The 25,401-nt window shown below is 47.4% G+C and overlaps 5 protein-coding genes across 5 annotated transcripts; 2 read left to right on the top strand and 3 right to left on the bottom strand.

The window, feature by feature from the left end:
- The first annotated feature begins 65 nt into the window (after positions 1-65).
- LOC6505009 (gamma-tubulin complex component 3) lies at positions 66-7,852 on the top strand. Its single transcript, XM_001965602.4, has 5 exons — positions 66-560; positions 1,035-2,372; positions 2,432-2,624; positions 2,685-3,006; positions 6,513-7,852. Exons 1-5 carry the CDS (start codon positions 440-442, stop codon positions 7,233-7,235), a joined length of 2,697 nt encoding a protein of 898 aa, XP_001965638.1. The 5' UTR covers positions 66-439; the 3' UTR covers positions 7,236-7,852.
- On the bottom strand, positions 3,313-4,734 carry LOC6505258 (peroxisomal multifunctional enzyme type 2). The gene is made up of 3 exons (XM_001965604.4): positions 4,698-4,734; positions 4,447-4,616; positions 3,313-3,675 (listed from the first exon to the last, which is right to left on the bottom strand). Exons 2-3 carry the CDS (start codon positions 4,577-4,579, stop codon positions 3,461-3,463), a joined length of 348 nt encoding a protein of 115 aa, XP_001965640.1. The 5' UTR covers positions 4,580-4,616; positions 4,698-4,734; the 3' UTR covers positions 3,313-3,460.
- LOC6505257 (probable methylthioribulose-1-phosphate dehydratase) lies at positions 5,319-6,398 on the bottom strand. The gene is made up of 3 exons (XM_001965603.4): positions 6,155-6,398; positions 5,628-6,098; positions 5,319-5,566 (listed from the first exon to the last, which is right to left on the bottom strand). Exons 1-3 carry the CDS (start codon positions 6,280-6,282, stop codon positions 5,482-5,484), a joined length of 684 nt encoding a protein of 227 aa, XP_001965639.1. The 5' UTR covers positions 6,283-6,398; the 3' UTR covers positions 5,319-5,481.
- A 128-nt stretch (positions 7,853-7,980) lies between the features above and the next one.
- On the top strand, positions 7,981-25,325 carry LOC6507965. The gene is given in 26 exon segments (XM_044717502.1): positions 7,981-8,298; positions 9,615-9,710; positions 10,293-10,421; positions 10,478-10,618; positions 10,679-10,808; positions 10,867-11,006; positions 12,275-12,348; positions 13,252-13,400; positions 13,462-14,166; positions 14,169-14,831; positions 14,894-15,037; positions 15,097-15,229; positions 15,287-15,873; positions 17,448-17,941; positions 18,024-18,256; positions 18,323-18,665; positions 18,807-19,016; positions 19,119-19,379; positions 19,454-19,729; positions 19,784-19,999; positions 20,132-20,866; positions 20,930-21,247; positions 21,290-21,671; positions 22,211-23,666; positions 23,722-24,680; positions 24,740-25,325. Coding segments are annotated over 26 exon segments (9,243 nt in total). The 5' UTR covers positions 7,981-8,199; the 3' UTR covers positions 24,910-25,325.
- Positions 17,292-21,975, bottom strand: LOC6505256 (DNA topoisomerase 2-binding protein 1). Its single transcript, XM_001965600.4, has one exon. It carries the CDS (start codon positions 21,812-21,814, stop codon positions 17,432-17,434), a length of 4,383 nt encoding a protein of 1,460 aa, XP_001965636.2. The 5' UTR covers positions 21,815-21,975; the 3' UTR covers positions 17,292-17,431.
- Positions 25,326-25,401: the final 76 nt, after the last annotated feature.

Genomic DNA, 25,401 nt, shown 5'->3' on the forward strand with positions numbered 1-25,401 from the left:
CTTTATTTTCCAACACTGTTTTTGGTAGATTTGGTATTTTCAATATGAAAAAAATACTGTTTGGTTAAAGTTACGCCTAAAACGGTAACACTGGATTCTTCTGTTTTTGTTGTTGCTATTTTGATAATTTATTAAATTTTGCACAAAATACGCGCCATCTAAACGCCAAATGGCCCATTTAAGCTGAGATTTAAGGCATTGGCAGAAACAGGCGATGCAATTACCCGGAATATTCACCCACAAACGCCTGCAAACGAATAATTGGCCAACAGTTGTGGCGTCCAGAGCATTTTGACGCCATTCCTCGTATCGGGCGCGAGCATCCCGAGTTTTAATTTTTGTTTGTGGCTTGGTTTTTGGCGCGCGCGTCGCTGGAATTTGTCGCTGGTTATTTTGCGCAAATTTCAATAATTGGCGCATGTTTCGGTGGCATCGTTAGATGTCGCAACCGATGCCGTTGGGTAGCCAGGATCAGCTGGTTCTCCAAAACACAGCACTAGCCGATATCCTTTCCGATTTGTGCATCGTCATTCAAGGCAGGCGGACGCCCGACGAACATGGTGAGGCCACTAGAAATTACCCAACTGGGTACCCAAATCTTTGATCTACTTTTATTCCAAATGGAGCGGAGACAACAGAACATGTTTTGCGAAAAAAAAATAAACTGAAAAGGAATGGTGGCTTTCGAGGGGAAGTCGAAGACTGTATACCCTAGGATTTTGTATTAATTTTGTATAAATTATTAGGAAAATAAGTAATCTAAGATAGCCATGGCTTGTCTCTCATTATTCTACAAACTAATCGAATTAAATGTGTTTGTTAAAGTCCTGCCCTGTCCGACAAGCATGCATCCTCCCATTTCTGAATCCTAAATGATTAAAAAAGCAATTCCCAGAGGATAAACTAAAAAGTTACTATTTAAAAATAACACCTGTTGCTTTCGAAACACAATACTCCCTTGTATGTTTCGATTTTTAGCTTTAGATTGTAAAAATTGATGAGAATTTGTATCTAAAACCTATGTCCTTTTGCAGAAGGCACGCTGGTACGTGCTAATCACCATATAAGCTCGAACCTGACCCTACCCATTTGCGAACGAGAGTGCGTCCAGAGGATTGTGAGCAAACTGAACACCGGGTCGCATCCCGACGACAACGAAAGTCCCGGCGATCTCTTCCTGAAAGTCTACCGCAAGCTGCTGGCGGTGAAAATCGACTCGAATCTCAGGCACTCATTGATGTGCTTCCTGCTGACCCTGGCGGACAAATCCATGGAGCTGAAATCTATTAACGGAACTGGGGCCGGTGGCGACAACCTGAAGCATACATTGGGCATCCGGAACCCCAGCTCCTCAACGCACAGCATCAACGGCTCGACATCGAGCCACTCGTCCCGTCAGAATGGCAGCGTTGGGATCTACAGCTACGATGCCACACAGTCGAGTGTGGGCTTCGGTAGACAGCCCCTGCCCGACTACATGACGAACATGAAGGCCCAGAAGAATCTGGAAGCCACGCAGGACATCGTGATGAATGCCATCTACTCGTTCACCGGCGTCCAGGGAAAGTATCTAAAGAAGGATGTGGTCTCGGGTCGCTTCAAGCTCGATCCGGTGAACGCCAAGACCCTGTCTCCGGTTCAGGCCGGCATGCTGTTGCGGCTATCCGAGCTGGGCTACTACCACGATCGGGTGGCCAAGTTCGCGGACGTGACCACCGGCTTCAATGCCATGGGCTGCATGGGTCAGGCCTTCATATCGAAGCTCAAGGAGGAGCTAATGGAGTTCCACGGCCAGGTGGCGGTGCTCCATGACGAGCTGACCAAGTTCCGGGATAATCAGCTGCGCCAGCACATCGAGAAGGACCGGAGCTGGATGGAGAAGACAGAGCCGGGGGCACTGGGTGAAGTGACGCTGCTGAAGCTGCTGGCCTGGTATGTGACGCCGTTGCATCGGATGCAGTGGCTCACAAAGATCGCCGACACCTGCCAGCTGCGCAAGGGCGGGGAACTGGCCTCCGCTGTCTTCAACTACCTGGACAATGGCAACTCGATGGTGAACGAATTGGCCAGTTCGCTGCTCACCGCCATATGTGGTCCCCTCGTCCGGATGATCTCCAAGTGGATGCTGGAGGGCGGCATATGCGACAGTTACGGGGAGTTCTTTGTGGAGTCACTGAACGAAGTAGGAGCGGACCGACTCTGGCACGATAAGTTCAGGCTGAGGGTCAACATGATGCCCAAGTTCATAACCCTGGAGCTGGCCGACAAGATCCTCAAAACGGGCAAGAGTATTAACTTCCTGCGGGAGATATGCGAGATGACGGAACTGGTCAGGGGTCGGGAGGAGCTCAAGGAGCTCATGAACAACAATGGTGAGTGCCGGGAGCCATCATTATCTTCTTTTTGACCGAAAAACTCTGTCTTGTTTCAGTTTCGCACATATTCTCGTATGTGCAGGACACCAATTGGCATGCCGCGGTGGAGACATGCTACCAGCAGACCTCCAAGCATGTCCTGGACATCATGGTGGGTCCCCACAAGCTGCTGGATCATCTGCACGGAATGCGTCGCTACTTGCTCCTGGGCCAGGGCGATTTTGTCAGCATTCTCATTGAGAATATGAAGTAGGTTTCTGTTCTGGAGAGGAAGCATGTCTCTCTTAACCACCTATTTTTGATCCCCAGGGATGAGCTGGAGCGGAAGGGCACTGATATATACGCCCACGATCTCTCGGCCATGCTGGACGCAGCTCTGCGCTGCACCAACGCCCAGTACGACGATCCGGAGATACTGAACCACCTGGATGTGGTGGTGCAGACCCCCTTCCCCGGCGACTGCGGCTGGGACATCATCTCGCTGCAGTACATCGTCCAGGGACCACTGGCCACCATGCTGGAGCCAACGATGCCCACCTACAAGGCCCTCTTCAAGCCCCTCTGGCGGATGAAGCACATGGAATTTGTGCTCTCCATGAAGATCTGGAAGGAGCAGATGGGCAACTCCAAGGTGAGTCCGCAATTTCCATTATTTTCCATTATTGCCTGACCAAAAAAGAGAAGAATCGAAGGAGGAAGTGGTAGTGGGTTGCCCCCGATAAGATTATAAACTACAGGCATTTTTTAATCTAATCCTCAGCGATTACCCACTTACCGATAAACCCCTCCCCAGTATCAAAGGGCACTACGGAACTAGTGCTATTTTTTGGTTCGATTTCGCCTTATGTATTATTTTCTAATAGGGGGTCTTCGTGGACGAGTTCCCGTACAAAAATAACATATATTAATTATATGTGGAGTGAAACAAAAACACAAATACATATTTAAGATTAAAATACACACAATGCATTTAAAAAAAAAAATTAATAGAAACACACACACTTGGGTGAGGAATGTGATCCTGCTCCTGATTTTGATCCCTCTCGGTTACATAGTTGGTGGTGGTAGTGATGACCTGACCATCTTTACAACTTGGCATCGGTCTTGAGGAGGGGGGCCAGCTTCTGGGTGAGCATGATGTTGCCGGCGATCTTCAGCTTGCCCTTCATGAAGGCAGCCTGGGGGTTCAGCTTGCCCAGGGCAATGTCCACCATGTCCTCGTCGGCCACGGTCAGGGTGGTGTCCACCTTGACGCCCTGGGCGGGTCCCTCGTACGCCTTGGCGTTCTTGCAGTCCAGAGCTGGAAGAGTAATAGTGGGATGATGAGTTTTAGGAAATAACTGGGTTATAACTAATCTTATCTTGTGCATTTTGTTCCTTTTTTTGTTGAAACATTTTTTATAAAATATATTCTTTCTTTGAATCATTTTTTTCTAAGAACTCTGGGTCTAGAAGACCTCAACAGGTGGTCTATTTTAAATATATATTTAAAAAAAAAAACTTGATAATTATAAACTCTTAATGGTATTGGTATTTTTTAAAGATAATCTAACACATTCGTAAAAAATTATTCTTTTGTTTAAAGTAAATTTTTATAAAAGTTTTTTTTAGATGGAAAAAAATATGATTTTTTTAAAGTTTTTTTTACACCACTTTTGCAAATCATTATTATTACATTGGACTTTACAAATATTATTTTTTAACATAAAAAAAAAAAAAATTGATTTATTCACTTGTTTTTTTTTTAACTTTCCTTTCAAGTATAAATTAATTATGCACTTTTGAAATTAATTTTGTTTTTTAATTCCGCAAACTGCCGTGTAATGCTGCCTTAATCGAACAGCTGGTTCCGAAGTACAAAACGGTGAATAGAAAAAAAAAAAATTCTGCACTTTGAACTCCGTACCATTACAAAATAATAAAAACAAAAAGGAAAAAAAAAATGAGAAAAAAAAGAAAAAGGAAAACAAAATACACAATTGAGGAACACGTATGGTTACATGGAAGCACTGGGGTGTGGGCCTTTTTTTCGGGTGTTCCTACATGGGGGGGACTTGGAACTTGAACTTACTCCACTCCTTGGCCACCTTGCCGCCCTTGGTGATCTTGTAGAGGAACACTCCGTTGACCGACTTGGCCTTGGCCTCGTTATCCTTCAGTCCATCGATGATTTTCTGGAAAACGGCGTCCGACTGCAGCGACATGATGATTTTTTTTGTGTGTGTGTTGTGTTCCGGGGGACTGGAGTTCAGGGGGGAGGGATGAAAAAAAAATTAGTTAAAATCGATGGGAGTTATGCGCCGCGGAAAATAAAATGCTTACGCTTGGAGCGGGGAATGCGAAGTAATGGGAAAACGGCGTGCCATCGCCGATTTTATTCTCGCGAGATAGCTATACAGTTAAGTGCCGGTACACTCCGTTGCTCTCTTTTACACCCATGGCTTTTCCGTAAACAGTGCTTTTGTCACTCTTCTCTCTCTCGCGCGCGCAACTCTCCCACGCACAGTGGGACAAAATGTTGCAATACATTAATTTAAAATAGTTTTATTACAAATATTATATATTTTTTTTTTATTAAAAAATAAAGTTAAAAGAAGTTAGGATTAAGTAATAAAATGGTATACATTTATTTATTATATTTAAATGTATTGCTAAACAAGTAATTATTATTAGTTTAAACCATTTTAAAATTTATTTTGTAGTTAAAAATATTATTTTTTTTATCCACTGCCATGGAGTTTAGACTTTACATAAATATGGTCTTACTAACATGGACCCATAACAGCTGTTATCAGCTCTTGGTCTGTTACCTGGTTACCACGGTAATGCTCAAAGTTTTAGTGCAAAGTGCGCTCTAAAATTCAAAGACCCATAAAACAAGGCGATAAGGCTTCAAGTGTCCCCAGATTATTTTGGCCACCTCACACGGGTTCATTCAAAAAGTCGTTTTTCAACCTTCTGTATTATATTTAGATTAAATTATAAAAGCTTTCCAAAGTTTCTTCAGATATTTCTTATCATTGAAATAGTCACTGGAATAACTCTTCTATTTATTCTTCCATTTATATTCTTCGTATTTGTATCAGTTAAAATAATAGGCACGTTTCTAAGTGCTCTCGAACTTCTCCGGATCGATTCCTGCTTTCTTCATTTCCACGGCGATGGAGAACAGATAGTCGTAGCACTCCGACCTAGACAAAATAGAGATTGGGGTTACTACACATGGTTTAGAAGATGGGCTTCAATGCTCACATGGTCTTGGCCTTCTCCCAGGTCTGTCCCCAAACGTAGACACCGTGCCGGCGAACCAGGATGGCACTGCAGCCTGGATACTCCATCATGGCCGCATACATGCTGTCCGCCAGATCACGTTCAAAGGGCGTGTTCTCGATAATGGGCACCACCAGCTCCTCGTCGTAGCGCAGGTATCGCTTGTCCGCCTCGTCGTAGACTCCCTTGATCATCTCCAGGTGGGTGCACCGGAAGGTCTTGCCGGGCCAGAGCAGGGTGGCCATGACCGCGTGCTGGGAATGTGTGTGGATGACGGCTCCGGCGCCGCGGTGCTGGTAGGCCAGCATAAAGAGCGGGGTGCACTGGCTCTTCTTCAGACCCCTGATCTCTGGCGGAAGCTGCAGGTCCTTGCCGGTGATGTCCTGCACAAACAGATCCTCCGGCTGCATGCGCTCCTTTTGGACGCCCGATGGTGCTATGTAGATCTCGTCACTGAAAGGGGATTGGAAATTATTCTGCTCTCTCCTGGTAACTAAGAGGATACCCACTTGTGCTTGATGCTCATGCCACCGCCGGTGCCGGTAACCCATCCCAGGTGGTAGAACTGCCTGCAGAGCGAGGGGATCAGGTGGCGAGGGTGCTCCTCGGGTAAATCTTTGAAGATGGAGAGCGACATCGTGGTGGGGAAAGCGTGACTCTAGCTCTGTAATCCGCAATCCGGCGCTGATAAGGGAGATAAAGTCAGACAATGCCACAAAAGTCACGAATGTAAACAATGGCCAGCTCGATAGGCAGTCCTATCGGAAATCGACTATCGGCAGAACCGTTTCGACAGTGTTGCCACTTCGATGAGCTTTTTTTGAATTCTACAAATATTTGATTTTAATATTTTTCCCTTTTTTTCAGATCCTTCGCATGATGAACCCCGAGATTGGAAAAGCCTCCTACCGCCTTCACCTGTTTACCTCCGAGATTATGCACTTCATCCACCAGATGCAGTATTATGTGCTCTTCGAGGTCATCGAGTGCAACTGGGTGGAGCTGCAGAAGAAAATGGTGCAGGCCACCGCCCTGGACGACATCCTGGAGGCTCACGAGAAGTTCCTCAAGACGATCACCGTGGGCTGTTTTGTAAACACGATGACGGACATGGAGCGGCACCTGGAGACGGTCTACGAGAACATCATTGGCCTGGAGAACTGGCAGTCGGCGTTCTATAAGGAGTGCTTCAAGGAGCTCGATGCACGGAAAGCCCTGGCCAAGAAGGTGATGGAGTCGGAGGCGAGTGGCCAGTTTGGTCTGACCGCCGATGAGATATTCGAGCGGGACCACGAGCGCAAGCAATTCGACGAGCGGGTGTCCATCGCCTGCCGGGGACTGGACGACATTGCCATTGCCTACGAGAAGGCGGTCAGTGGCTTTCTGCTGGCCCTCAACTCCAATAACGATCCCAACCTGCAGCTGTTCGGCACCCGATTGGACTTCAACGAGTACTACAAGAAGCGGGACACCAACCTGAGCAAGCCCCTCACCTTCGAGCACATGCGGATGAGCAGTGTCTTCTCCACGTCCAACAAGTTGAGCCACAGCAGCCGGTTCGTGATCCATCCCCAGGCCTCCAAGGAATAGCATTTGCCGAGATCGAGATCGAGGTCGAGGTCGAGGTCAAGGTCGAGATTGAGGTCAAAGTCCTTACCACCACACCCGTGTGCCAATATAGCGATCCAGTCGACTTGCTGCGCCATATTATAATATTTTTAATCTAAAAGCGAAACGAACAAGCAATCATTGCAACTCAATCGAAATCCAAATGAATCTGCACAAATATCTCGAGCATTTCTGCAAAAGCCTTGGAACGAAGATATCTCAAATATTTATCTCCAACTTTATTTTTTTGTTTTTACCATTGATTAGTTTTAAATGGAATTATGTTTGTCGCATGTTTTTTGGCGCACATTGTTTTTTGTAATCCACTGATTTTCTACATCGATTACTGTAGTTAAGAAGTTAAAAAAAAAAGACACTAAAACTTTAAAACTAATAAGAAGAAACACAAAGCCTAATTAGCCAAATGTTACAACACGTTTCCTTAAGTGCGTTTGTCAATTTTGAAAGCTGGAGATAAGAAAATGTTAAATATTTTAAATGCCCAGGTGTTTAAGGAAGTTTTAAAATGTTAATGTTTTAAACAATGTTTTAAGCCAGTCGTGTTGCGAGCTCCCAATAAACGCTAAAATGCTCTGTAAGCTTTTTTTTTCCTGAAAACCTAATGGTGTTTAATATTATTTGGCGGGTCTTTTAAATTTAAATTTAATTCGCTCCAAGGGTATCTCCAAAACTATCGATACCAATGTATCGATAGATGGCAGGTGTTTGGCCAGTGGCCACCCCCGCAGCCTGGTCACACTGATTAGATGTTTCTTTTTGCAACTTTTGCAAGTCCAGAAAAAAGAAAACAAAAAGAAAAAGAGGAAGTTAACTGCTGCCGCCGGTGCTGAGGTGTTGAAATCGAACTAATATCGCCCGCTGCTGCTTGGAAAATAGCCGCACAGCCCCATTGTCAAGCCGACCGAAGCGAAACGAAAACATCAACATGGCACTGAAGAAAGTGAAGGGCAACTTTTTCGAGCGTATGTTTGATAAAAACCTAACAGATTTGGTGCGCGGCATCAGGAACAACAAGGATAATGAGGTAAGCGTGTGCCGTATTTTATCCTTCTTGATGGCTCCTTGGCCACCCACCGCCCATTTTGCCACGCCCCCCTCCCAACGTCCAGCCGTGAGTCCAATTAGAACTCGCTAATTGGCTGACAAATTTCGTTTGCATTAAGGGAATTTTGTTAGAGTTTGCAAGTGCCATGGTGAGAGTGTGTATGCCAGTTGTGTGTGTGTGTGTGCGTAGGTGAGTGTGTGTGAAAGCGCGTGTAAGTGTGACTATGTGGGTGGTAGTGTGTGTGTGTGTGTGTGTTGGCATCTGCCAACAATGCAAAAGGAACAAGAATGGAAGGAGAATGGGGAGCACAATGTAGGAGGAGTAGGAGGAGGAGGAGTAGGAGTCCCTCCCCACCTTCATCCACCTTCTGGCTCACTCAATTAGCGGCCCTAATGCTTTTATGTCAATTTTGGCCAAAATTCAGCTCTGCCGGCTACAGAAGACCTACTCCAAGCGACGGAGCACGTTTTATCAAATATTTACCCATGTAGTCCCAGTCCCAGTCCCTGGGTGATTGCGCCTTGGTCCTTATCAGCTGCAGCTCCGCGCCCAGATGTTTGACTTACAGTGGAGGAGGACACTTCCCTTTTGAATAAAATACTCTTCCAGAAAGTATTTGTTATAATTTTCAATTTATTTTATATTTTCATTTAAGATATATTATAATTACTCCCTAAAAAGTAATGTTTTAAGGATAATAAAGCAAAAAAAAAAAGGTTAATAATTAATCCTCTTAAAGAGCATACCAAATTCGACTTGTTTTTAAACATATTTTTAATATATAATATATATATATATATTTTTGTTATTTTTTTATTTATTTTTTTTTTGAGTTCATAAGACTCCCACTCACTCCATTAATTCTGTGATAAAGTGAGGAAAGGGACTGGATCAAGTAACGGTACTAAAGTGGGTGGAGAGGAGGCTGAGAAGTGACCTCCCCTGGCCTTCTATTAATTTCGCCACAAACCCCGTCAAGATAATAGGATCTAAAAACAAAAAAAATCCAAAAAAATATATACTTTAAGCAGATATATATATTATATGATATTTTTAAAGATTTAAATCTAAAAAAAGATTTAAAAAAAAATAATACATTAATTTAGAAAACATTATTTATTATGTTTATGACTGTATACTTTGGTATTTGTGTTTATTGGCTTTTCGTTCGACTGATAGCCTCTGATTTGTTGTTTTTTCTGCCATTGCACATCTAGCATATTCCCCCACATACCTTATATAGTATATATATACCCGACAAAGATTGATTATCTTATGAACTTTCCAACCCGCAGGCCAAATACATATCGACGTGCATCGAGGAAATCAAACAGGAGCTGCGACAGGACAATATCAGTGTCAAGTGCAATGCGGTGGCCAAGCTCACCTACGTAAGTAGAACCTTAAGTCCTCATTAAATATGTAAAAAAAAAAAAAAAATGGTAAGCTCATAGACTGTACCTGAAGAGGATTGAAATTGCCACGATGGCAGGTCTTAGCTGGGGGATTATGGGATGCGTGCCCCGGCATCTTGTTTCTTGTTTCGGCTTCCAGTTGCCACTGAAAGCCAGGCGAAATGCCTTTTTGCACTTGACGCAAATTGCCTGGGGTAGGGAGGTCCTTGTGTGCAAGTGTGACAATAACGACAAAAACAGGACAAGAAAGCGCCAGGACTAACAATAACCATGGGACTAGGTGGCCTAGAAGCACCAGCAAGGCATTTTAAAAGAAATACACTTAATTTTTAACACTTTTGAGAGCTTAAATTCATGCTTAAAATAATACATGCTTCTATTATTATACCCTCTACTGTTGGATAATAAAAAAAACAGATGCAGCTCAACAGATTTCGTTGCTAACGAGTCCTTGAGCCTGTTCCTGCCCACTTCCACCCACTTGATAACACTTAGTTTGCACACAATCAGCACAAATTCAAATATTTATTGATTTCCCTCACTCTGCCCCTCAAACAGATACAAATGCTGGGCTATGACATCTCCTGGGCGGGATTCAACATCATCGAGGTGATGAGCTCCTCACGTTTCACCTGCAAACGAATCGGCTATCTGGCGGCCAGCCAGTGCTTTCATCCAGACAGCGAGGTAACTCATTATATCACTATATATAATTTATTAATATATTATATACTTTATTTTAGCTTCTTATGCTTACCACGAATATGATACGCAAGGATCTCAACTCGCAGAACCAGTACGATGCTGGAGTGGCGCTCAGTGGGCTAAGCTGCTTTATATCACCCGATCTCTCCCGCGATTTGGCCAACGATATTATGACCTTGGTAGGGCAATATCTAAACCATCTTAATATACAATCTAATTATTGTAAAAATCCTTAAAAGATGAGCTCAACGAAACCGTATCTGCGCATGAAAGCCGTCCTTATGATGTATAAAGTATTTTTACGCTATCCCGAGGCATTGCGACCTGCATTTCCCAAACTCAAAGAGAAACTGGAAGATCCAGATCCAGGTTTTATCTTAAATTATATAATTTTAACTATAAATTTTAAGATTTTTGTATTTTTTAGGCGTCCAATCAGCTGCCGTGAATGTTATTTGTGAATTAGCACGTAAGAACCCAAAAAACTACCTGCCCCTGGCGCCGATCTTCTTCAAACTGATGACCACATCGACGAACAACTGGATGCTGATCAAGATAATCAAGCTGGTGAGTTCTTGTCCTCTAAATATTATTTTTAAGTTTTTACTTAAGTTATTAATTGTATTATTTTTGAAAAAAAAACATTTTGTTGAAAGACAAAGTGGAATTTATTTTCGCTGTATTATTGTATAAGTATATGTTATATTATTTTTTAAAAAAATGACAATGATTTCTTGTCTAATTAAAAGTTTAATTAACACTACAACTACTCCTTCCCCCTCTCCTCCCTCTGCTCCCGCTCCAAAAAAAAAAAAAAAAAAAACAAAAAAAATGTGAAATAAATCACTTTGAAATATAAAAAATACTAATACTCGTATTAAATACAAAAAAAAAATCCAATGAATTTTAGTTCGCGAGCCTCACAACTATTGAACCGGCGCTGGGACGAAAATTGACTCAGCCCCTAATTGAAATTATTTCCAGGTTTTTATCGGCGTGCTTTTATTTTCTTAAATCAGAAACCAACGAAAATACCAAGAAAACTTGAAATTTGAAAAACCAGCACGCGCTTTGATTTATTCTAAAGCATTTTACTATTTAATATTTAGTTTTGATTTAGTTCTGTACTTGATTTTGATCTCCTAATTGTTTTAAATGGAAGCAATATACACTGTAAAAATTAGTGACTTTTATGTTGTATTATTTTGTCATAAATCGGATGGTTGCAGGAGGAGCAGGAGGCTCTACCAGGTCCAATCTTCTCCTGCAACTGCCCACATCCCAGAGTTCATGATCCATTTACGTACAAAAAAACACACTTATGCGTCGTAATTAATTATTTATTATTATTAACCCTAAAAAATTGACATTGTAATTGCAATTCGATATGCACATGATGTTCCCACTACCTAAGTGAAGAATAAAAGCCAGTCAGATGATCTGATTTGGTCCGAAAGGAGTCACTTTCACTCACTCACCGCCACAACAATCCCCCACCACCACATCCTTTGGCTAAATTGTGGCTTAATTCGCTTGATTTGATGGAAAATAATCACAAATTTTAATTATATATCATTTTGCTGAAAAACAAAGCACACAGACTTCATCGTCATGAGTTGGAAATTGGAGATTTGGAGAGAAACTTTGCCAGGAAACTGCCAGAAAACCAATGCCAGTTTAAGAATTATTATTAAAAAAAAAGAAGGAAACTCCTTTAGCGATTAATTTAAAAATTAATTTATTTAGTTTTTAGTTTTAGTTGTGGATAAAAAAAGATTTCGATTGTATGTCAATTATAATTTGTTGCTTGTTTCTTTTTCTCTTTGCATTTGCAGTTTGGCGCTTTAACTCCCTTAGAACCCCGGCTAGGAAAGAAATTAATAGAACCACTCACAAATCTAATTCATAGGCAAGTCTTAAATCATTGCAAAAACAAACAAAAAAAAAAACAAACAACCAAAACAAACAAACAAAAAACAAAGAAAAGATTCCCAAAAGAAAAAAAAGTGTGTGGAAAACGATTGCAACAAGCAGAAAAACATGTATCGAAAACATGTATCGATATAATCGAATTTAAAATAAGGCCGATTTAGGATCGATATTTATCGATCGATTGCTCGATGATTGTGCGACTGAATGTAAAAAAAAAAAAACTCTTATTGTTTCGTTTTAGTTTCCTCATTAGTTTCCTTGTACAAATCTTTCGGCTTCTTTTATGTCCTTTGATAATCATATGTCTCTTCAATGCACAAAATCCAATCAAAATTTCTCCTACTTTATATTTATCGATTAAACTATCGTTTGAAGTATCTTGTAAACTATCGCATTCCTGCTCTGATTTGGGTTTGTTTTCCATTTGTCTCGCTCTTTTTCTCTTATTCTTTGCCTTGAGTTCCGAGCTTCTCCGAGCACATTCATTGAGAAAATATATATAATTGTATCGAATATCAGAAAACAAAAGCTAAAGTGTTGCAGTTGTTGATTTTTAAATATTATTTCGAATTATAATTTGCAATTGCGGTTTATGGCTTTAATCGCTGTTATCGATATTTATCGCTTTAATCGCTGTTGTTGCCACCACTAATGCTCTACTGTTGTTGTTGAATGTTGCTTTTGATATTGTTGTTGTTGTGCTATGTTTGCTGCTTAATCGCTGCTTAATTTTAATACAAATTCCTCTATATGTTTTTTTTTTTTATATACTAATACCAACAAAAAATTAAAAAAAAAAAAACCAACACACCTACTAAAAACAAAATAAAAAAAAAAAAAAAAACCGATCCAAAAATCGAAAACCAAACTCCACCAACAGCACCTCGGCGATGAGTCTCCTGTACGAGTGCATCAACACGGTGATCGCTGTCCTCATCAGCATCAGCAGCGGCATGCCGAACCACAGTGCCTCCATCCAGCTCTGCGTCCAGAAGCTGCGCATCCTCATCGAGGACTCCGACCAAAATCGTAACTATTTCATCCTTCACTTCAGAATCTATAGATACTAAGAGACCTTCTACCCTTGCAGTTAAATATTTGGGACTTCTGGCCATGTCCAAGATCCTCAAGACTCATCCGAAGAGCGTGCAGGCCCACAAGGACTTGATTCTGGCCTGCCTGGACGACAAGGATGAGTCGATCAGACTGCGTGCTTTGGATCTCCTTTACGGCATGGTCTCGAAGAAGAACCTAATGGAGATTGTGAAGCGTCTACTGGGCCACATGGAGCGGGCCGAGGGCTCCGCCTACCGGGACGAACTGCTCTACAAGGTCATTGAGATCTGTGCCCAGAGCTCCTACCTGTATGTGACCAATTTCGAGTGGTATCTGACGGTGCTGGTGGAGCTGATCCAGCTGGAAGCTGGCTCGCGACATGGCCGGCTCATTGCCGAGCAGCTGCTGGACGTGGCCATTCGGGTGCCGGTGGTGCGGCAGTTCGCCGTTAATGAGATGACCAATCTGCTGGACACGTTCACCGTCTCGGCGCAAAGTAACTCCATGTACGAGGTGCTGTACGCCGCCGCCTGGATTGTCGGCGAGTTTTCCGGCGAGCTGGAGGATGCCGAGAAGACGTTGAATATCCTGCTGCGACCGCGACAACTTCCCGGCCACATCCAGGGCGTTTACGTGCAGAACGTGATCAAGCTATTCGCCCGCCTGGCCACCACGTGTCTAGAGCTGCAGGATCTGGCAGGATTAATAAGAGTAAGGGGAATATTTTTTCAGTTTTTAAAGAAATATAACAACTCCTCTTGACTTTACAGCTTTGCGACCATGTCCTGGACAAGCTGCAGCACTTCAACGGCTCCAGCGATATAGAAGTCCAGGAGAGGGCCAACTCCGCCTGCATGCTGATCGAAATGCTGCGCACTCAGCTGGCAACGTCGGAGAATGCCATGGACACGACAACGACGGAGAGTGGCATTCCCCCGCTGGCCATTGAGATCGTCCAGGAGATGACGCTCCTGTTTGCGGGCGAACTGATTCCGGTGGCGCCCAAGGCGCAACGGAAGGTGCCCCTGCCCGATGGCCTCGACTTGGACGAGTGGATCAATGCCCCGCCACCAGAGGATGTGGCCAGTAGCTCATCCTCGGACCATGACAAAGACGAGCTCTTCGTCAGCTCCTCCCAGGGTGGATCCGGTTTGGGGGATGGCGGTGGCGGCGGAAATGGTAGCGGGGCAAAGCGTCGCCAAAGTCTGGAGCTGACGCCCGAGCAGCTGGAACGGCAGCGAACGGCCCGCCTCATGGAGCAGTCCAACAATCCCCACTACCTCAAGTCCACGCCTTCGGCGACCAGTACGTCCGCGAATGCCGATCAGTATGACAATATCGATGATATACCAATCACGGAACTGCCGCTGGACATGGAGGGAGTGGCCGCCTTAAGAGTGGGCAGTAAGTACAGAGTAGCCCTCCACCAAGTACCAATTATCTAATCTATGATGTCCTTCTTCTAGTCACCAAGCGATCGGATAAATACCTGCAGGAACAGCAGGCCGCTTCCAGTGGCAAGGACGGCAAGAAGAAACATAAAAAGGGCAAAAAGAGCAAAAAGGCCAAGAACAAGGTGGCCTACAACAGCAGTTCCGAGTCCGAAGGAGGTAGATCCCCGCCAGAAACTCTTACAATTTCAAAAATCATAAATATTTTGTATTTTTAGAGCCGAAACCCTTGCACATTGTTAACACCACATTGGACATGCCGGAGGGCGTCTCACTCTCGGATAGCGAGGACAAGGATGGCAAGTACGATCCCAATGATCCCCATCGGGCGCTGGACATCGAACTGGACATGTAAGTGAAGGGAATCCCTAGAATTCAAAAGCCATTTTCCAATCAAATCTCTTTCAGAACGGACTTTGAGCCACAAGCCTCGAAGTCCACGTCGAAGAAGTCGTCGTCCGGGAAAGAGAATCTCAAGGTGCCAGCGGACTCGGCCGCCAGCAGTAGCACCTCCAAGAAGGACCGTAAAAAGGACAAGGATCGGGAGGGGAAGCGAGAGCATAAGGAGAGCAAGCGGGAACGAAAATCGACTGCCGCTGCTGCTGCTGCTGTTGCCTCCCAGCCGGTGATCGATCTCATTGATGCCGACACGCCCACTCCAAGCCCCAGCCATATTGCCGCCCCCACCACGAGCAACGAGAACAACAACACTGCGAATGTCCTGCCCGATGGCGGCAAGCATCACAAGAAGAAGAAGAACAAGGATAAGTCCCGGGAGGCGATCATCGATGTGACCGCCCAGGAGGAGGATAATGAGCCGGCGGCGGCGGGGCAGGCGGGACAGGCGGGCGAGCCGGCGGCGTCCAAGTCGCACAAGAAGAAGCATAAAAAGGACAAGTCGCAGCGCAAGGAGAAGAAGGCTTCCGCATCAGCAACCGCATCCGTATCAGAATACGAACAGCCACTGGGAATCTCAACGCCCAGCAAAGAGATTTTTTAATTTCTAAGTAAGCTCCAAGTTCCACTAATATTATAACTAATTATACACATTTTTTTTTGCTGGTTTTCGATTCATTGTAACCAGAGGATGAGAAGGTAGTGTCCTCCAGTATCATCCTTTCAATTCTCATCTAAGTTCGAAACGAAAGAACAGAACAATGCCTCCTAAAGAAACAAAAAAAACAAAAAACAAATTATCGCTGCGATATAAAAAACACATTGAACAAAAAATTGATACGCTAAGTAAAAATAAACACTAAACCAATATTAAATCGGATATATATATTACTAGAAATATATATATATAGAACTGTAATTAAAAATGCCGCCAGTCTGCCAGTCGCGGCTTAAAACGGAAGATGGATCGATGGATCAATTATGCATTCGTGTACTATCTATTTTTGATGAATTTGTAGCCTCACAACAAGACCCACAACCACACACACAACACACACAATTATATAACTATAGATATAAAATATATATATATATATTATATATAGAATTTTTTAATGAATCCGGCATGGAGTGTATAAACATGTAAACCTACGAATCAAACTTTAAGTACTGCTACGACACTATTACTGAGACAGCAACGGAAGAGAAGCTAAATCGAAATTATATACATACTATATCCTATATACAAGAGCCCACAATCACATCCACACCCATTCAGCCACCCACATCAAGATATATAAACGTTAAATAAATGGAAAGTACAATATGAGCTGAGACTTTCGCTATTTTACCTTTTCCGGTTGTGAGTTTATTAGTTAGGAGGTTATTAGTCATGAGTTTAAATTATACAAAAACTAGGGATAATATCCTTTAAATCTTAATTAATTAAACAAAAAGATAAGGTCCTTATAAGCCTAAAACAATCCCATGAATTTGGAATAGAAGGGCTTATGTTGTTGAAAGAAAAAGTAGATAGAAGTTCATTAAGCTCTTTATGGCGACCGTGACAATTGCACAGAAAGAAAAGCTCTTCCTTAAACTCTTTTATTTAAAAGGGAAACAAGGGATAAGATCCTTTAAATCTTGAATAATCTAAAAACAGATAAGATCCTTAAAAGCTTAAAACAATTCCTGAACTTCGAATAGAAGGGTTTATGTTTTTGAAAGGAAAAGCTCAAAGGAGTTCAGTAAGCTCTTTCTTCATGGCGACCGTGACACTTTTACAGAACGAAAAGCTTATCCTTAGACTCTATTATTGTTTATTTAAGATTTATTGGTAAAAAGGAAAGAAGAGATAAGATCCTTTAAATGATAAATAGCCTTAAAGGTCCTTAGAAGTCTTAAATAGTCCTTGAACTTCGAACCTAGCCCTTCTAGGCTTATGTTTTTGAAAGAAAAAGCACAAAGGAGTTCAATAAACTCCTCCTCATGGCTGCCACAGAAAGAAAAGCTAGTCCTCTTACTCTATTAATATTTATTTGAGAATATTTGGAAAAAAAGGATAACAAGATAACTTAAAGTGAAGAAAAAACTGATTCCGAGAAGTTCTGACAAAGTCTTAACGAAAAAAAAATAGAACAACTAATATTAAGTTTTTCAACTGAGCTCGTAGGCCCCCAGATCGGCATCCCGGCCCTTCATCAGATAACTGTTGATGGCTATCTGGCTGAGGACTCGCACGCCCTTCTTCAGCAGATAGGCCAGATCCTGGGGCGAGAGCGGAGCCTTCTTCACGTCCACGAAGCAGTGGGTGGCGGTGGCGGCAATGGGATCCGCCGAAAAGGGCGACTTGGGCTCCAGGATGACGGCTCCGCCGGCGACCAGGACATTCCGGATGGCCGCTCCGCTGCGCTGCATACTGAGGATGGCCCGGTGGCCGGAGAAGGCACCTCCGCCCCGGCTGCTCAGCTCCGAGCGCCAGCGATGCACTGCAGCCGCAATGGGCTGCTCCTCCGGCGGCAGGACGGGCAGGTTGAGGGCCTTCGGGTTGCCCCACTCGAACAGGGTCTCGTCCAGGAAGTGCCCGCGGGCATGGCACTGATCCACGTACTGGATGCTGAGGATCCACTTGCCGGCGGCCATGCAGCCGAGCATCTTCTCGCCCCGGTTGGGACGCTCGCAGAGCAGATGGGTGCACGCGTCGTCGTAGTTCACCAGATTCTCGCACATCTGTCCGCCCAACTGGGAGATCCTGGCTATCAGCTCCGCTCGCTTGTCGCCATCATCGCCGCACGAGATGCTGAAGCAGGGAGTGCCCCGGTGCTGCATCCTGGGAGAGCCGCCGGAGGAGCGCCTCTTGGCGGCATTGAACTCGGCGGGATCCCGCCAACTCACCATGTCCTCGGTGCCCATGGCGAAGCCTTCGGACTCGAACGGCTGGACATACTGCACCTCGCTCTCGGGGCACTCCATGTCGCTGTCGTGGCTCCGCTTCAGGCTGTTCCTCCGGCTCTCGCAGTTCTTCAGGTAGTCGGTGATCTGCTTCAGATCCGTGTTCATGGCCGGCGGGGCGGTCTCCTCGAAGCTGATCTTGTCAAAGTTGATGGTGCTCTGGCCGGCAGTTTCCTCCTCCGTCGCTACATCCGACCGTCTCGGCAGTTTCGATGGCTCCTCCGGCTTCCGGGCCAGTCCGGGACTATCCTGGGTGGGCGGTATGAAGGACGAACGCCTTGGATTGGCGTCTACCGAAGCTCGGGGGGATCTGCTGGCCAGGGACAGTCTGGGAGTGGTGGAACTCTTGCTCGAAAGTGATAGCTTGGGTGTGGCGGAGCTGCCGCTGCTGGCCACCGGCAGCTTGGGCGTCGGCGGTGACCTTTCGAAGACGAGCTTCGTGGCCTGAGTCCTCGGCGGTGGCTTCTTCTTGGCCGTGCCCAGTGCCTCCTCCTGCTGGCGCTGTGCCTTCTGCGCCTGCTGCTCCTCCTCCTCCATCTGATCTGATCCCTCGTCGTACTCTATGCCCAGGGTCTCGCAGGTAATGCGCATCACCCGCTGCCTGATCACCGCCAGCGGTGTGTCCGGCTTGATCTTCTGCGTCGGCAGTCGCCACCGTCGCTCAAAGTCGTCCGCCATCCGCTGCTGGAACTCCGGCGTCAGGCAGAAGTCGGGAATGCCGGAAGCGGGTCGCGAATGCCGCCGGCTGACTGGAGTGCAGGCCTGCCGCCGGATGCGCTCCAGCTCGGGGGTCTGGTTCTCGCGCATCTCGCGGATGATCTGCCGGACGCAGTCCCTCCCCTCGTCGTTGTCCAGGCGCTGCACGAACTGCTCGAGGAAGTCGAAGTTGTAGTTCTGGGCGCCCACCTGGCTGAGGGGCGTGCACGGTGAGTCTGGCGAGGATGTGGAGCTGCTGCTGCGACGACGGGCACTGCCACCAGGAATGCCCGCCAGCTCGGAGACTCTCCGATTGCGCAAAGGAGTCAGTTCCGGAGCTGCTGCTGGAGGATTGGACGCTGCCACCGGCTGGACATCCATCTCCGGCTGGTTCTCCTCCTCCTCCATGGGCACTGGCGGCGGTGGCAGCGGAGTAGTCGCCTCTGGACGCCTCGGAGTGCGAGTGTTGCTCTCTCGAAGCTTGGGCGAGATTGGAAAGTCTTCGGGACTCTTGCCGACCAAATGACCCAGGTAAGGCAGCTTCTGGCCGGAGCGGGCGCACTGCACCAGCCACTCGGATGTGACCACCGGATAGTTCCACTTGATGGCGCCCTCATACTTGGAGCCCTCGGCGCTTGGGCAGATCAGCAGGGGCTTCTCCTTCTTGATGAACGTCTTGTTGACGGAGGCGCCCAGCAGCTCCGACACCGAGTTGATGAAGTCCCTCTCCAGACCGGCATAAATGGACACCACAATCGTCATGCCCTCCAGCGGCTGCTTCAAGGCGGCGGCGGGCACCGGCTTGTGGTAGTAGTCCAGGGGCAGTAACTTGTTCAGCTTCATGCAGCTCTCGAGGAACAGCTCGGTGGCCACGAAGTTCGACTTGACCGGCAACTCCTTCTCGTCGAACGGCACCTCGAAGCTGACGATGGCAAAGTCCACCTGGTCGACGTAGCTGGGCGGCACCAGGATGCCCTGGGCGGCCTCCACCTCGACCAGCAACTGGTTGTAGAACTCCGAGTTGAAGCACTCCTTGTGGACGTAGACGGTCAGGCCGGCGAAGTAGTCCAGCTTCTCGTAATCAATCGACATGGCGCTGGCACTCAGATCCGGAACACCAACAGGAGCAGCCGAAGTTGAGCTCGGATTGGGAGCCATGGAGGTCCTGGGATTGATTTCCATTTGCGTGGAACTGGCGGCCGGATGAAGGACGCTTATGTCCACTGGCGGCAACTGAGCCACTGCACCCTGATCCTGCGAATACTGGCCCAGCAGCTGGTTGTCCTGCTCCTGGTCCTCCTGTTCCTGCTGCTGCTGTTGCTCCTGTTCGAACAGCTTCTTCTTGATGGGCAGCTGCGGCTGCTTGAAGCTGTGGTTCATGGAGCGAAGGGTCCTCTTGCTGGCCGGGGAGGCCACGTCGGGTTCTCCAGTGGTCGGAAGGGAGACGCGGTAGGTGAGCTCACTGACCACCTTGCCGCTGCGGATGCTCTCCAGCAGCCAGTCCAGCCGCACCACGTGCACCGAGCCCATAAGGCCGTCGCGCTGCCACTGCCTGTACTCGGCGTCGTCCAACTGGCCGACTATGATGTGGGACACTCCCTCGTTGGCCTCGTCGTAGCGCGTGGCGCCGCCAGTGTTCAGAATGCGATTGAGCTTCTCCCGCTCCTCGGCCCGGAAGCCACTCAAATAGACACAGCAGCCGTCCAGGAAAGCGCCCGATTTCTTTGCCTGCCTGGGATCGATCTCCGCCAGCACTTGCTGGTAGTTTCTGGCCTGGAATGTGGCCTGCTTCAGCAGATCCTTGGCTGGGGAGCTGCTGCCCAGGCTGCTCAGGGACTCATTAACGGTGGTGAGATCGCTGCACATGCGACGGGAGCCGGAAACGAAGCTAATCCTAGAGAGATCCGAGAGCTGAGTGTGGTCGGCACTGGGAGCCATAGATCTGTTTGATTTTGTGGGCGTGGAGGACTTCTTGCCGGGCCGCACCTCGTACTCCTTGGTGGGCAGGGCGTAGCCGCGGTTGCTGCTGTCGAAGATCCACTCCGGCAGCAGGACATCCTTCTTGTAACGGATGGCCGCCTTGTACTTCTCCGTGTCCGTTTTGGATTGCTCGGTTATGACGATGTCCACCACCTGGGAGCGAAAGGCTCGATGGTAGATGCCGCCGTTCTCCTGGACCAACTTCATCACCTGATCCTTGCGTGCCACGTCCAGGCCGCTGCATGTGATGTTTACCCCGAAGAATACGGGCAGTCGGTACTTGTCGAACTCCGGATCAGTGGCACGGATGCTTTCGCGCTGCTGCCGGCGGCTCAGATCCCAGACGTACTGCACCCAATCCACGTGCATCACGGGCACCCCGTTTAGCGTGGCCTGCTCGTACTTGTGCGACTTGATGGTGTTGGAAATGAGGTGGGTGGTGCGGTGGCCGAAGTTCTGGAAGTAAACTCCGCCCATCCACTGGATCAGGTTGCTGAGCTCCTCCTTCTTGTCGGGAGGTATGCCGGTGGCGGATATCTGCAGGTCGCGCATGGCTGTGGTGTAGATGGCGCTGCTGCCCAGGGGAATGGGCTGCTCCTGCCGGAGGCATGCCAGCAGGCACGGTGGCCCCAGAATCAGAGCTTTTGTTTTCTTCAGCTGCTCGAAGAAGTCGCCCTCGAAGTGGGCCAAAATGAAGACATCCTTCTTGGAGAGGTTGCCGGCCGCTATCAGGGGATAGCCCTCGCTGGGCTTTATCTGCCGGATCTGGGTCTCGGCCAGCTGCTGGCCTAGTAACTCCAGCGACGCCTCAAACTGTTCCAGAATTTCCGCATCCAAGCTGCTGCTGCCATCCGCCGGCTTCGCATTCTTCACGAAATACGCGCAGATGGACTCGTCCAGGCTCATGCTCATCCTTGCGGTGTGTCTCTTGACTGTTCTTTCGCAAATGCTCCCGTTTTTTTTTGGCAATATTTGCAAGGTTTCTTTCAACACTCGCAATTTTGGCGCGGCCGTTTGTTGTTGCTTTGAGCACAGGGTGCCTCGATTCGATATGTCACCGCGTTGCCATACAATCGGTTTTCGTAATCGAGTTGCCACTTTCGTTGAAAGTTAACGAAACTTTAAATGGAGTTCAAACAAATAACTACATTTAATTGAATATTTTAATCCTATTATTTTTAGAAATAGTTTCAAATTCCCAAACAACATAATGTGAATAAGTAATATTTTTATTTTAGTGTATTGTGTCAATAAATCCTTGTTATCGATAGTTGTCAACAAGAACTAAGAAAAAGTGCTATCGCAGCTGACCCACCACTCGTTATCGCAAAAGGAAAGCAAAAGAGAATAAAGAAAAGAAAACCAAGTGGGAAAGAAGGGAAAATAGTTTGGAAAACAAAAAAGGGGAGCTCTCAGTGAACCGTAATCCGTTGCCCGGAATGGGAAACTTTGTGAGCAGGCAGAACGCGGCGGTGGAGGAGGCGGACCCGAGTGCCAACCATGCCTACAAATATCCACCGCGGATGGGGAACTTCTTCGGGAGTCACTTCATCATGGGCGGTGAGCGATTCGACACGCCCCAACCGGAGTCGTATCTGTTTGGCGAGAATGCGGATCTGAATTTCCTTGGGAACCGACCCACCGCCTTCCCTTACCCCCCGCCCCAGGCCAACGAACCCACGAAGACCTTGAAGAGCCTGGTGAACATCCGGAAGGAGTCCGTACGCTTTGTACGCATTCCCAACGACAAGAAGATCAATCTCCAGGAGAAGCCCAGGCGGAAGGATGTAGAGAAGGAAAAGGAGAAAGAAAAAGAGAAGGAGAAAGAGAAGGAAAAGGAGAAGGAGAAGGAAAAGGAGAAAGATAAGGAGAAGGACAAGGATAAGGACAAGACGAATGTAACCATCGAGGATGTGGACGGCAATGTCCTGTGCTCCATGAACCTAAGCAGTGACAGCGAGCCGGCAGCTCCCCCGCCACCCAGCACCTACAATATTGAATTCACCTTCGACTCGGACGCCAAGTGCGCCATCACCATCTACTACTTCTGCTCCGAGGACGTGAGTCCCAGCGGTGTGACCCTGGTGCCCCGCGAGGGCCTCACCTCCGAGACGTATCACTACGAGAAGGGCATAAATCAGTGCTTCTCACAGCCGGGACACATCTTCAATCCCCAGCAGATGCCGGAGGACGAGCTCGGCTATAGTCCCGGCCGGGAGCAGTATCCCGTGGCCATTCATTGTGTCGTGGAGGAGGGCAGCGATGAGTGCCGGCAGTCGCACACCACCATCTGTGTGATTGACCATCATCCGGAAAGCGGCAGCTACTCGCTGCGCGCCCTCAAGCAGAAGATCTTTGTGGATGGCTTGTGCTACCTGCTGCAGGAGATCTACGGCATCGAGAACAAGGCCGTCAACAAGAACTCGATGGACGAGGAGATCGACGACCATGGCAGCGAGTGCGTCATCTGCATGAGCGAGACCCGGGACACCCTGATACTGCCCTGTCGGCATCTCTGTCTGTGCAACTCCTGTGCTGACTCGCTCCGCTACCAGGCCAACAACTGCCCCATCTGCCGGGCACCGTTCCGGGCCCTCCTGCAGATCCGTGCGGTGCAGAAAGGCATCAGTACGCACGTGCTGCACCAGAACACACCCACTTCAACAGGCGGTGAGCCAGCTCCAGTGGATGTGCCTCCCGGCTATGTGCCCGTGTCGCTCATCGAGGCGCTGAATGGACCGCCACAATACGTGGCCAGAGCCAGGTAAGATTATCCGGATAACTGATTCGGCGGGGGAATTAATGATTGCCATTTTTAGGGCCAGCGAACTGGACACCGTTGACTCCGCCACTGTGGCCGCCTCCACGATGACCAGCAGCGACATCAAGGCCACCTCGCCCATCAAGTCCAGCAGCCAGCGACGACCGAAAATCAAAAAGAATGCCTCCACCTGCACCTCGACCAGTGAGGTGGGCACCATTACCAATCAGTCTGGTGGAGAAGCAGGTAATGGTAATGGAAACTCTGCTCTCTCCGTTGTGGAGATCGAGAGCGATCCGAAAAAGTCGACGGCCGGAACGTGCACGTCACCCACTTTGGGAGCACCCACATCGCCGGAGGCCATGCAGGACAAGCTGCAGATTGTGAACGAGCGAAAGTATTCCAGGTCTCAGGCCGGATCCGGAGGCGATGGATCCGCTGGCACCGACGACGACGTGGACAGCGAGAACGAGAAGCTGTCGCCGCTGCTCTCGCCAGGTAGCAAGAGCAAGAACATGTCCAGCAAGTCCCTGAAGCAGGTGGTGGCCTGCCTGGATGCAGATGATGGCGAAAAAGGTGGAGCCGGCGATGGCCTGGTGGAGGAAACAACCTCCAAGAAAGGCTCCTCGCTGAAGCGCAACAAACCGAGGCCGGAACTCAGCGGCGGAGGCGGTGGTGGTTCGTCCAACGAACCGACCGCAGAAGATTCGGACTATTATACGCCCGAAGATACTCAGAACTCCATACTCAGTCCACTGTGCCCCGCTGAGCGGGCCAAGAGTGGCGATCCGTTGGGTGCCGGACTAACCACCACTGGACTTGGCTCGGGCAGGAGTGTCGCTGTGGTGGGTGGATCCACCGGTACAGGAGGCACCGGGGTCGTTGTGGGCTTCAGCAGCGCCATGAAGAAGAACCTGCACAAGAAGTCCACCTCTGTGGGCAATATGTTGGGCTCCGGATCCGGTTCTGTGGCCACAGTTGTGGATCTCAAATCCAACAATGTTAGCTCCTTGCCAGGTGAACTTTTATTCCATTAGTTATGTATAGATTTTGTGACCTTTCCCTGCTCCTTTCAGATATGTTGGACAGCCCGATTAGTGGAAACTCGGCCTCCACCCGCAGCTCCAGCGACAGCTACTCCTCCAGCTCCTCCACCAAGCAGCTGCTCAGCTCCAATCCGACCACCACGGCGGCCAACATAATCGTGGATGACAAGACGGCACTCCAGAACGCCGTCAATGTGTAAACTCCAGACGGTAGCCGGAGTCGGTGTCCATTGAATTTCGTTTCGTTTCGTCGTCGGTGTTTTTTTTTTCAATCGTTTTATCGTTTTAGCCTTGCGTGTACTCTATTTATTCGTAGTTTTCGTAGCTTTAGTTAAATCAATGCTGCTTCCCCGCCCGCAGGAACAAATACAAGTTCGTTCAAGACGTTATAAGGATGATTAGGATCCAGGATCGGGAGTAGGATCTGGAGGATCTGGAGGATCAGGAGGAGGAGGAGTCGACCAGGACATAACACTTAACCAGTATATATACACACTGTAACACAGTAACTGAAAGAGATCCAGATCCAGACACACACACGTCTCGCATGCATGTGTACGTAGTTTAATCTAGCATAATGGCTTGGGTATATAACGAATAAAATAAATTAATTCAACAATTGCGCTTATGGCGTAGCATTCCAAAATAAATATAACCCAAACAAAAAATGGCTACTAATTTCAAAATAATAA

The sequence above is a fragment of the Drosophila ananassae genome, chromosome XR, assembly GCF_017639315.1.
Source record: "Drosophila ananassae strain 14024-0371.13 chromosome XR, ASM1763931v2, whole genome shotgun sequence".
Taxonomy (NCBI): Eukaryota; Metazoa; Arthropoda; class Insecta; order Diptera; family Drosophilidae; genus Drosophila; species Drosophila ananassae.